The sequence below is a fragment of the Saccoglossus kowalevskii genome, chromosome 8, assembly GCF_978046115.1.
Source record: "Saccoglossus kowalevskii chromosome 8, keSacKowa6.1, whole genome shotgun sequence".
NCBI classification, from domain to species: Eukaryota; Metazoa; Hemichordata; class Enteropneusta; family Harrimaniidae; genus Saccoglossus; species Saccoglossus kowalevskii.
In genome coordinates this window covers 9,234,031-9,246,557 of record NC_140648.1, presented here as the reverse complement: position 1 = coordinate 9,246,557, position 12,527 = coordinate 9,234,031, and the positions used below count along the sequence as shown (strand labels likewise).

Genomic DNA, 12,527 nt, shown 5'->3' with positions numbered 1-12,527 from the left:
ATGATGTGTCACATTTTTATCGCTCTAAATATACATGTGAATGTCAATCAAAACTACCATGTTTGAAGGCATGTCTTGGAGATTTAAAATAACAAACAAAATGAGTGGATTAGGAATCCAACATATTCCCATCTTCCCAGAAATTAAATTTTTGCTTTGGCCACAATGCAGGTATACATGTAGATATTGGTTTTGGACCAATAATGGATGCCATACAGACGAGATGAAACTCACACGATCATGTCATGCCTGAACTGAAGCTGTACAATAGTCTGATGAGAAAAGGGTGCATTAAGATGGTGTTGACTAAAATAAACTCAAATTTAAATTGTTGGGATTAAATAATATGACCTTTGCTGACCTTTGGGTTTTGTAGCCACATTTCTAGCCTCATCGCAGCCATCTGTCTGATTTCAGGAATACCGCAAGTGGTGGTCAGTAATTTTAACATATTTCTTGACCCTGTATCAATCGATTGACGTCTTGTTAAATGTTCCTTTAATATATCAACAACATCACTTGCCAAACTTTCTTGTATTATGGTATATCTAAAAAAAAATAAAACATTCTCTGTTTTCATCCGTGAAAATTTATAGCTCAGAACAATAATCTTTCTCCTCTGTATCAATTGGACCATAATAGGCAAATCTGATGGTTCAGTATCAAGTGATATTCATGTCATACAAGTTGTATTCATATTCGTAATTAATCTCTCCACTTGGTCATTGAAAAATAATGAATCCAGAAATTTTTTATTTATATTTGCGATCCCAGTACGAATCTATTTTGACAGAGGTCAAGTTTGGTACATGATGCAATGCAACATCATTGACAATGCAAAAAACAATATTAATGTGAAGCGACCAGTAGCTGTAGGCGAACACATTAAACGCGGACGTGACAATGAAGTGAAAAATCTGAGATGCTATACAAGTACTGCACCGTATGTGTTACTGTGTCGTAATACCTTGGGGATATTTCTATCTCGAGGTCGGGATCTTTATCAATGAGAGTGTCTCCAGATTCCGATGTAACTTCACTTTCTTCATCTCCACTCTGAGCAGGACTGGCACCTACAACATCACAAGACATATTGCATATGTTTATGACCTTGAGTTGACCTTGTGACCTCGATGTGACCTTCTGTGCGCACTAGGGTATGTGTGCTGAGCAAAAACTACAATGATACCTAAGTGGCAATATTCAGGGTTGGAATTCAATGTTTGACACCCATGGGTATACATACATTTATCTTATTAGCAACTGTCATTTCCATGGTTTTCTATTGTTTTAGCTGCGGTAATCTTTCACACACCATGTGACAACTTTTATTTTTTTACTCCGGTGACATTTTTTTACCCAGGGTCAAAAACTAACAATGTCATACAGAGTGCATGAACAGTATTGATATCGACAATGAAACTAATCTTCTGAAACAAGATATCTTACATGTTTTTGACAAAGAAACAACATTAAAAGTGGATTTATTGAGGAGTCAACTTGTTTACGTTCTGTTGCAACAATCTCAGGTGTTTCACTAATGTGGATACTCTAATTATTTGTGCATTCAAAATTTAACATACAGATTCAAACTCACTCAGTAATTTGCTAAAAATCAACATTTGCTAGTTTGAGATCTATTTTGAATCAATTAAGCAAATCAAATCCCCACATCAAAGTTGAGTATTTCACAATAAATATTACACATCTTTAAGTATTCATACAGTGTCACAAAACTCCTACTTTTTTTTTCTTCGTCCAATTTGTCATGATCAGTTTTGTGTTTTCCTTACCAAAACAGTTTATAATAAGATCATTTGAGCCTCAGTAATAACGTTTAATAGACCATTTTCCGTTCACTGCGAGAATCACGCGTTATGCGTGAAATCGAACGTAAAAACAGGACAAACAAAGGTCATAGCGTCGTAGTGGCGTCAAACATCGTGTGGGAATTGACAAACGCGAAAGTATTTTGGGGGACATTTCCATGCTTAATTATGTGCTGTCCACATTTGATGATAGGCAATTTCGATTAAGTAAGGGTATTCAAAAGCAATATTCCTCTGTCGGCCGATCGATGTGAGATACGAAATAAAAAAATTCGAGTTAAAAATCAAATCGTTCGAATTTTGCGGCAGACATTCGACGCGCGTCTTTCAAGCAATTCGTGAGATCTCGCAATTGAACGGAAAACCACCTGTTATCAAACACTGTTTCTTGCAATACAACACATTATCTCGGGGGTGGGGGGCTATTAACAAATAAATTTTAACAAATAATAAAGTACGTGTATCTTTGAGCCATAATAGTCAAACTGACATAATATTTGGATAGTTCGAATTCTCATGCAAATCCATGGGACTAAATTTTCACAAATAACATCACAGAATCTCAATGACATGTCTTATAATACAAATAGCTGTAACTATCAATCATTTACTTCTATTTTCATTTTTAATAAAAACAATTCCAATTTGTAATGACAAAACATGGACACAGAAAGCATAACTATGTATCAGTGTTGCGTCCAGGTCTCAAAGAGGGTGCCATCTATTGAAATCCAATTTTGTCAACCCAACCTTAGCGTTCATTATAAAATGTTAAATATGTCGCCACTTTGAGAGGCAAAGTATCTTTCTGACGGCCTCTAACTGATCATTTGTGTATCACTTTCCATAATAGTATGCATCATGTGTCATATTTTGTTATGGTCTCCACCACTTGACCGATTTCAACAAAATAATATTTGACAGTATGATGATTAGTTTTTCACATCACATATCAGTATTTGACTTAAGGGTCACTTTGCTCATGAAACTGTGTCTAAAACAATATTTCGGTAAGATTAGGTGATCTATATGTGGTTATATTTAAACAACAAATTTTCAAAAAAGACAATTACCTGCTGTCAAGTCTGTTGTACTGCTATAACGTAGACCTTCCTTCCCATACATGGAGTCACCCTTCCTTGGTAACTTAGTGGCAAATGCAGTCTGTAGGTTTTCCACGAAGTCACCACATTTAGGATGGTCAACCCAAACTCGCTCACCTAGGGAGTCTTCAATGTACACCTAATTTTATCAAGACACAAAAAATGACACTGTTCTCATCAAAAATGTAATGTATTTGACATCTTAAACTATAGACAGTTACCATGAGAACCACTGAGATTAATATTGGATGATGATTTGATGACATCATTTATTGTGTTATGATATCATGTATTGGTTATGACATCATGTAATCAAATGTGATGCAAGTATTAAACAACAACAAATTATAAGTTTTATTAAAGCTTCAAGAGTTTGTTGACACTTGCAAAAAGATCGGTCCTTGTTTTACAATACATAGCATAAACTATTACAACCTTTTCCGTTGAGAATCAAGAAATTAAATAAATAAAATTCAGGATGAATACAAACTGTTTATCACATTAGTGATAAATAAGTGCTGTGATGTGTATTAATATTTGTATGATAACTTTGTGTACTTTCAATATTAAATACATGTAGCTGTACTATACATGTAGTAATCTCAAGGCCCCTCACATAAAAATAAACCAATGGCCTGTTGCTCAACGGCTATTGTACAAAAGATTAGTGCTGCATATGACAAATACCCCAAAAGGCAGTGAGTGAGACAATAAAACATAATGCTAAAAGTGGAATTTGTTACAAAAATAACAGAAATATTCAATAAAATTAGAATCAAAGAGAGCTTAAAAAGAACTCCAGTGTGTTGAGAGAATAACATGATATTTGCAATTATCTGAATTCGTAATATATGTATATACCAAGTTTTGTTGAAATATGTTGAATGGTTCTTGAAATAGCACCCAAATAGCTTTTATTTCACTAGCTGATATGCAAATTATCTAATTTGCATAAATTTCCACCAAAAACTAAATATATCTGGAAACTACCCCAACACATCTATGTACCAAGTTTTATTGAAACATATTAAATGGTTTTCAAGATATCACCAAAATAGCCTAAATATTGGTATGTAAATTAGGCAATTTGCATAATTTTCCACCAAAATCAATCATGTTATACACATTTAAATATGTTGAGTGGTTATGTTTTCATTACAATCATAATAGACCAATCAAAGAAAACCATGTGCTATGTGAGAATGAGAAACAGTTGACAGAACAAATGGGAAACATTACATATCTCCCTGTGAGCATATAATTTCAATATGGCATCATTTTCCAACAACTGTAGTGCATTAAGGAGAAGGTAATAAAAACAATCATGAATTTCTAACATTTTTGGTAAATTTGGCCACTTTTAGTGACTGGGTGAAGTGTCATCCAAGCTACATGTGTACCAAATATCAAAGAATTTGGACTACTGGTTTTGAAGAATAAGAAAAAAGTACCGTAAAATCTGTATTAGAAGCCGCATCCCTAATATAAGTCGCACCCATTCTTTTTGAATAATTGAGAATCTAAAATTTACCATTTCTCATATGTGTAGATGCTCTAATAGAAGCCGCATCCCCTCTGTTGCTTTGTACCATTTTAATAGAAGCCGCGGTTTCTAATACAGATTTTACAGTACTATTTTTAATGAAAAATGACAAAATATGTCAACACAAAATGAACAAATCTGATAGAGGTCCACCCAACGTATATACCATGCTGGTTTGAGAGCAATCGGACTACCAGTTTCAAAGAAGAAGTCGAAAAATAGCATTTTTGACCAAAAATGACAAAAAATATTCGCTAAAAATAGAAAATTGAAGATATGAGATATGAAATGAACAAATGTGATTAGAGGTCCACCCAAGGTATATACCACGCGAGTTTGAGTGCAATCGGGCCATCAGTTTCAGAGAAGAAGTCGAAGATAGCATTTTTGACCAAAAATGACCATTTTACAATATTGGCCAAAATTAGGCGAATTAACAAAACTGATAGAGGACAACCCAAAGCACATGCACTATCCATATCAGCAATGTAGACCACTTAGTGTCATAGTAGCATAGAAGACATTTTAGAGTTTTGAGGGCCCAATTTGCATAATTTTTGGCAGATCAACTTCTCATGAATAACTTACCATCTACACTCATCAAGGCATCTACACACCAAAAATCGAGTCAAACGGCTCAGCGGTTTTTGAGAAGAAGTCGTGCACAGACAGACACAGGACAGAAACCCATCCCATAGGCTCAGCGGACCTATGGCCCGTTGAGCCAATAATAACATGAATTGCATGAAAGTTCTCCAACAGGACAACAATGTTTCTAAGTGAAATATTGGTAAAAAAAAAGAATTACTTCAGGTGGGAAAAAAGATTTATACCTCTTGTATAAACAGTATATTATACACTGTATATTTTTCACCTATTCATCCCTCCAATAAAAAATAATAAACCAATTACTGACTATATAATTTAGCTATTTTGAGGAATTACCTTTATAAATTGCTCCGGCCAATTGTCTTCTTCAACAAACGCTGCTAGTGACACATTACACGCCATCACAGAAACCAAAGAATTGCCTTTACTTTTAAAACTCATGGCGATATCTCTCTTCAATAAACTGCATAATGCCTGTGTTCATGGAATGCAACAATTTATTATTACTCATGATATGCTAATTTAATAAATTCTATATATATATTCAATATATGTGTAGTTCCCTAGTGTATATCATACTGTAGAATACTTTATATGCTATGGAATATAGTTAGTATATATCATACTGTAGAATACTTTATTTTCCATGGAATATAGCTTATATATCATACTGTAGAATACTTTATTTTCCATGGAATATAGCTAGTATATATCATACTGTAGAATACTTTATTTTCCATGGAATATAGCTAGTATATATCATACTGTAGAATACTTTATTTTCCATGGAATATAGCTAGTATATATCATACTGTAGAATACTTTATTTTCCATGGAATATAGCTAGTATATATCATACTGTAGAATACTTTATTTTCCAATGAATATAGCTAGTATATATATCATACTGTAGAAAACTTTATATGCCATGGAATATAGTTAGTATATATCATACTGTAGAATACTTTATATCCCATGGAATATAAGCTAGTATATATCATACTGTAGAATACTTTATTTTCCATGGAATATAGCTAGTATATATCATACTGTAGAATACTTTATTTTCCATGGAATATAGCTAGTATATATCATACTGTAGAATACTTTATTTTCCATGGAATATAGCTAGTATATATCATACTGTAGAATACTTTATTTTCCATGGAATATAGCTTATATATCATACTGTAGAATACTTTATTTTCCATGGAATATAGCTAGTATATATCATACTGTAGAATACTTTATTTTCCATGGAATATAGCTAGTATATATCATACTGTAGAATACTTTATTTTCCAATGAATATAGCTAGTATATATATCATACTGTAGAAAACTTTATATGCCATGGAATATAGTTAGTATATATCATACTGTAGAATACTTTATATCCCATGGAATATAGCTAGTATATATCATACTGTAGAATACTTTATTTTCCATGGAATATAGCTAGTATATATCATACTGTAGAATACTTTATTTTCCATGGAATATAGCTAGTATATATCATACTGTAGAATACTTTATTTTCCATGGAATATAGCTAGTATATATCATACTGTAGAATACTTTATTTTCCATGGAATATAGCTTATATATCATACTGTAGAATACTTTATTTTCCATGGAATATAGCTAGTATATATCATACTGTAGAATACTTTATTTTCCATGGAATATAGTTAGTATATATCATATTATAGAATACGTTATATCCCATGGAATATAGTTAGTATATATCATACTGTAGAATACTTTATATGCCATGGAATATAGTTAGTATATATCATACTGTAGAATACTTTATATCCCATGGAATATAGTTAGTATATATCATATTATAGAATACGTTATATCCCATGGAATATAGCTAGTATATATCATACTGTAGAATACTTTATTTCCCATATAGTTTAGCTAGTACATGTATATTTTATTTTGTAATTGATTTTTTTTACAGTAACTCAGTGAAAATGAAGCTGCCAATCCAAACTGTGGTTGTCAGCAATACTATGCATTCCATGGAAATCACAAAAGTCATGTTCCCTGATTTTATGGATCAACAAAAAGATAAGGAGCAACAACCATTATCAGATTGTAAAAATATATAGGGACAAGAATTAAAAAGATTATAGTAATCCATTCATAGTATCTAAACAGTAATTATCGAGGAGTTCCCATGGTGAGTGTTATCAGCAGAAACACAACATTTAAATTAACTTTCTTTTTCTAATTTCAAATCAAAAATACTGATCTCAACACATGAGAATCATCAATTACACTACATGCACTGAATCACAATTAATCTAATAAACAAACTCAAGAACACTATCTCACTTATTTTGTTTGCTGAGTCTGCTTGAACACATGATCTATTGAATGGAATAAAAGACTACAATGTCATGTTATGTCATGTTATGTCATGTCAAGTCATGTCATATATCATATCACATCATATATACACTGGGTTTAATTTTAGAAGATTTTATGTTTCATGGATATTCAGTGTTTGTATAGGAAACAATAAATTCTATTATAGTTAATTTTAACTGGGTTATATTTTAACATATTTAGCCTCCAACAAAATATAAAATCTAGTGAACAATAAAGTGTTAACATAAGAATTTATACTTACATCTATCACAACTTCACTGCTAAAAAACACTGGTTTGGCTTTGGCAAGATACATGAGACTGAGATAGGCAGTGATGTCAGGCTTGGCTCGATTAGTTCTAAGACTTTTAATACACCCACATAATAAGCCATCAATTCTCTCATCGTCTCCAACACCTTCAGATTCTAAAACTAAATCAATCAACTCCACAGATGGCACTAGAAACAAACAATTTTTAAACCAATCAGAGTTATGGGCATGGTAATTGTAAGAAATAAATATGTCAATGGGTTAATTGCAATATCATGCATTGGATTGGTTGCTATGGGCAATGGTTGTATACTGTAAAACTAATGGTTTGCAAAGAATAACATTTATGCATATTAATGAGGTCACATGTCCCCCCAAAACAAACTTAAAACACATATTCGGAGTAAAACAAACTTAAAACACAAATTCCCAGTCAAAAATATTGTTTTCCATTCAGAATGAAGTACATATTAGGGCCAAACTTCTATCTCATGATGCATTGTAAAATCACAAAAAAATTGAATATGTATCAAATCAAATCATAAAACAAAGAAATTTGCCACAGTAGCGCAAATACATGTATATGTGATAAACATACAAAGTTTGACTGAAATCAGCGTGTGTTCATTGTATTTCAGAAAAACAAGTTGTTTAACCAAGCATATGCCAATACACTATATGACCTCATCGATGCATTCGTCATTGCTAGTAGCAGGTCAGTATTTTTTCTTTTTTTGTTACCGTACTTTGACTATTTGCAGAACAGTATCATCAGATTTTAAATACCACAAATAAGTTATGCAGTAGAATCATTACTGTTTTCCATCTATGTGTAAGTTCTGTCAAGTGTATTTCAAGCCCTGGAACTGGAATACACAATCTTGAAAATCTTGAATGCAAATACTTCAACACATACATTGTAAGTACATGTACATGCATCTTATGCTAAATATGCTACCACATACCATTTGAATTCACAATAAACTTCAGTCTATAATTACTATACAGAGAACCTAAATTTATTGAAATTTCAATCTGTACATTGGTTGTTAATTCATTCATTCAGTCATTCAAACATGGTTCATAAACTACAGACACGTACCAGATATAGCAATAGCATCAGGATTTGTACCAGTATCAGTTTCCAGTACTTCTCTGCTGCCTCCAGCACCACTACTAGTTCTACCCAATGGCGTAAACGTTTGCGAACCAAATTTGGCTTTCTTTACTGGCGGTGTAAACGAAGAAGGAACATCTCTTTTTCGTTCTCCCGATAATTTTTGTGAAGATACTGGTTTGATTTCAGGTAATTCTGGTACAATTGGTCTAGATTTTGCACCGAGAGCAATGAAATCTCCAGGTGGTGGATGACCTGTTGAAACAAATGTGGGAAAGGAAAAGTTTACAATGGAAAGCAAAATAACCTGACCATTTCTAGTATGTGCTAATAGCAGAAACACTTGTCATACACATGGACCAAACATACTACATGACCCTTTCTTGTATGTGCTGTCTGTGAAAATACTGCTGCATTGTTTGTTTGGTGCAGGCATGAATATTTTCTACAGACATTTTATGTTGTTAAATCTCACTTAATTACCACGACATGAAGGAAAAGATGTACAATAATGTTATCACAAGAACGTTTACGTTTTACGTTTATAGAAACACTTAAAATTCCTCAGAAGGAATTAAAATGGTTACACTAACTACTAGAACACATATTTAAAATATACAAATTTTACAAAAATTATTATCTAAAATACGACAATGTTTAAAAAAAAAACTACAATTAAAAACATAGTTGAACTCTGGTGACCTTGCCCTTTGTTATATAATATAATTCCCTTTATCATATTTGTTTCAATATAAATATGCATTGTCATAATTAATTTTGAATACAAACAAGTTTTGGGGTTGAACCAACAGTGGGGAATCAGTCTACCGAATGTCCTTTAAAGATGTAAATATCTTACAAAAAGATTGGTGCCTTATTTGTTTAATTATTTTAAGGGACATAATTTCCAGCTTTATTCAAAGTAATTCAGATATTTTAGTATAAAAACAAATGTCTCATCGCCAAAAAAAAGTGCTGCATTTAGACGTGAATAGATTCATAAAACATGCAAGATAACAGAAAAACTTAGCTTGCTTTTGTCCAAGTATTTTGTACAGGTGTCTGTAAAAAATTAATGGTTCACTGAGACAAATATGAATTGCCTCATTGTGTGACTACTGTATTATATGAAAATTAAAAAAAACGCCCTTTATGAATAGCTATCATGTTGCAAGCTCTGCTTAGTATGCAAATCAACTTAAGTAGTTAGTTGGTGTCCAGTGAAGGGAGAAGTCAACAGTACTGTTGCCTCCTGAGAATCTACATCTTCAAACACTGCAATCTTGAAGTGCGTTTTTAAACCAGTATTATAAAAACTCTATCATTCTGTTCTAATAGCTGAAACATATTCCTGTGAGTTCTCATTTGTCGAATGAACTGTTTGTCAAATACAGAATACATATATTTTAGAACAATTTTCTTTTTGAAATGTGGATGAAATGTTTTGCTTTTTATGTATTTTTTATGTATTGTTTTTGATTTGGTAACTTTGAACTAAACAGATTTTCTATTAGCTTCAGATCTTGATCAAAGTTTGGCACCCAGTTCATAGGAGTGCTTATATTGATTTTCTGACATCTTGTTTTCTGTAAAGATTTTATTGGTAGGTTTGCAAATGTGTATCAGACTGTGCTTTCTTTCCATGAGTTGGTTTTGAAACCCAGTATGGGATTCTGAGATACATTACCAAGGATATTATTACAAGATAAATCATTTGCTTCATTGAACAAATACAACAATGCATATTTCCACTGAGATCAGTGACCTTTGATGTGTATCACCAGTGATCAGTCAAGTAGAAACAGTCAAAATATTTTATCAGATTTTTGCATGATATTTTTATACAGGACATTTGTTGTTCAAACTCAGGGAAGACTTTATACTGATGAATAAGGTGATCAAGTTTGGTGAAGTTTGGAATAGAATTAGTAAAGTTATTATGCACACAATAACAATTATTAATGACGACGACAACGACAACGCCGGACAAAATTTTCCCCGTAATATACTTTTCCCTTCCATCTTTGATGGAACGGGCAAGGTAAAAACTCGTGATAATAATAAAAAAAATTAAAAAATTAATTAAGCAAAATACAGTATTAAAATCATTAAAACGTGGAATATGAATGGAAAAAAAAAAGTATTAAAGAAGAAACATTTTTATGTTAATTTGCCAGAAGATGTTGCTGTCTAAGGTTTGTGTTATTTTTGATAAATTGGGCAACTGGTATTTGTACATTCAGTTTTGTATCAACCATTAATTTGAAACAATTGTTGTCGTCACTCATATTCATGAAGTTTATGATGTGTTTAGTAGTCTCTTCAAATAGTGCTTTTCGCGATTTTTCGTAAAAGGGACAACACAATTTGTAGATTGTTTTTCCTATTTCACTTTTTGATTTGGTATACCTCCCTGTTTCAACTTTTAGTTTATGGTTGCTCAGACGGAACCAGCTAGACGAATATTATTTGCTCTTTCAAAATTCGCCATAGCCATACCTATATTATACCGATATCTGCAGAAAGCACGGCACAGTTGGAGGCGTGGCCTGTTCAGAATTTGTCAAGAACCAATCACAAGACTGGTTACAAACCAGTTGAGAGAGGCTAACCGAGTCGTAAACTCGGTGTGGTTCGTAACCAGTCTTGTGATTGGTTGTTGACACATTCTGAATAGGCCACGCCTCCAACTATGCTATGCTTTCAGGGCAACCGTTAATTATTCTTAAATGGAGTCAATTTGATACAGGTAAAATAAAAGTAAGTTTTTGGCAAAGTTTGAAAGAGCAACTAATATTGTTCAAGCTAGTATTTTTTTTATAGATTTTATTTTTCATTCTTTTCGTCTGTTTTTTCGAGTTTAAAAAATGTGAGCTGGCTGGAGCCTTCATCCCTTGTCTATTTCTTACACTAGATAAGAAATACCTCCCCCCTCATAGAGACTGCGTACAGTTGATCGTACAGTTGATCATAGTTCCTGGGTTCCCTGTGCTGATCAAAAAAGCCTCTAAACACGTACTTATTATTTTGAAATGATACCCCTTTTCAAGTGCAGAAACTTAAAATAGATACCTTATCTACGGTACATACTGAAATCATACTGTTTCCAAGTTAAGGTACCTTGAATTCATGAGATTCCTATTTTCAAACTTTTAATATTTATATGTTCTAAGTTAAACACAGTATACGCGTCATATAATTAATTAACACCCCTTTTTACGCGATTTTTTACTTCAGCTTGCGTATTTCATTCAGAGAACCCCCCACCACCCCCACCCCCCCGGCTTCTACTGGCCACAATGGTCTAAGATGGTACTGACTGTGTTTACAAGTGATGTACAGGGTATGCCACTAGCGTCGTTTTGCACAGTAAAATACCTCTCGATTTTATTCTTCGAGCAGCTGCAGCCGCCATCGCCGCTTTACTTCTATCTGCAGCCATTATACCAATGAAGATCCAAACGATATTATCGTGAAGTCGCGATATAATAACAAATTCTTCTTTCTCAACTAGAATTCGGACTTCTGGTCCATGTTGCGGCTGCGAGATGAGACCCCTTAAGTTGCCAAACAATGATTGTATTCAGCTTATGTAAATTTACGTATTCTGCAATAGTGTGGCAGTAGGCTGAATATTAATTGGAATTTTGTTTATAATAGTTTTCAAGTATATT

General features: G+C 32.8%; 1 protein-coding gene across 1 annotated transcript in view; it reads right to left on the bottom strand.

Moving 5' to 3' along the window:
- The window catches only part of LOC102803904 (integrator complex subunit 1-like), a 65,284-nt gene extending 52,876 nt beyond the window's left edge, over positions 1 to 12,408 (bottom strand). The window contains exons 1-7 of the mRNA XM_085502143.1: positions 12,232 to 12,408; positions 8,839 to 9,108; positions 7,728 to 7,924; positions 5,421 to 5,558; positions 2,903 to 3,071; positions 968 to 1,073; positions 362 to 548 (exon numbers count right to left, since the gene is read on the bottom strand). Of these exons, the coding sequence (XP_085358269.1) occupies positions 362 to 548; positions 968 to 1,073; positions 2,903 to 3,071; positions 5,421 to 5,558; positions 7,728 to 7,924; positions 8,839 to 9,108; positions 12,232 to 12,295 (1,131 nt within the window). The 5' untranslated portion in view covers positions 12,296 to 12,408. The remainder of the gene's footprint in view (positions 1 to 361; positions 549 to 967; positions 1,074 to 2,902; positions 3,072 to 5,420; positions 5,559 to 7,727; positions 7,925 to 8,838; positions 9,109 to 12,231) is intronic.
- Between the last annotated feature and the right edge of the window lie 119 nt (positions 12,409 to 12,527).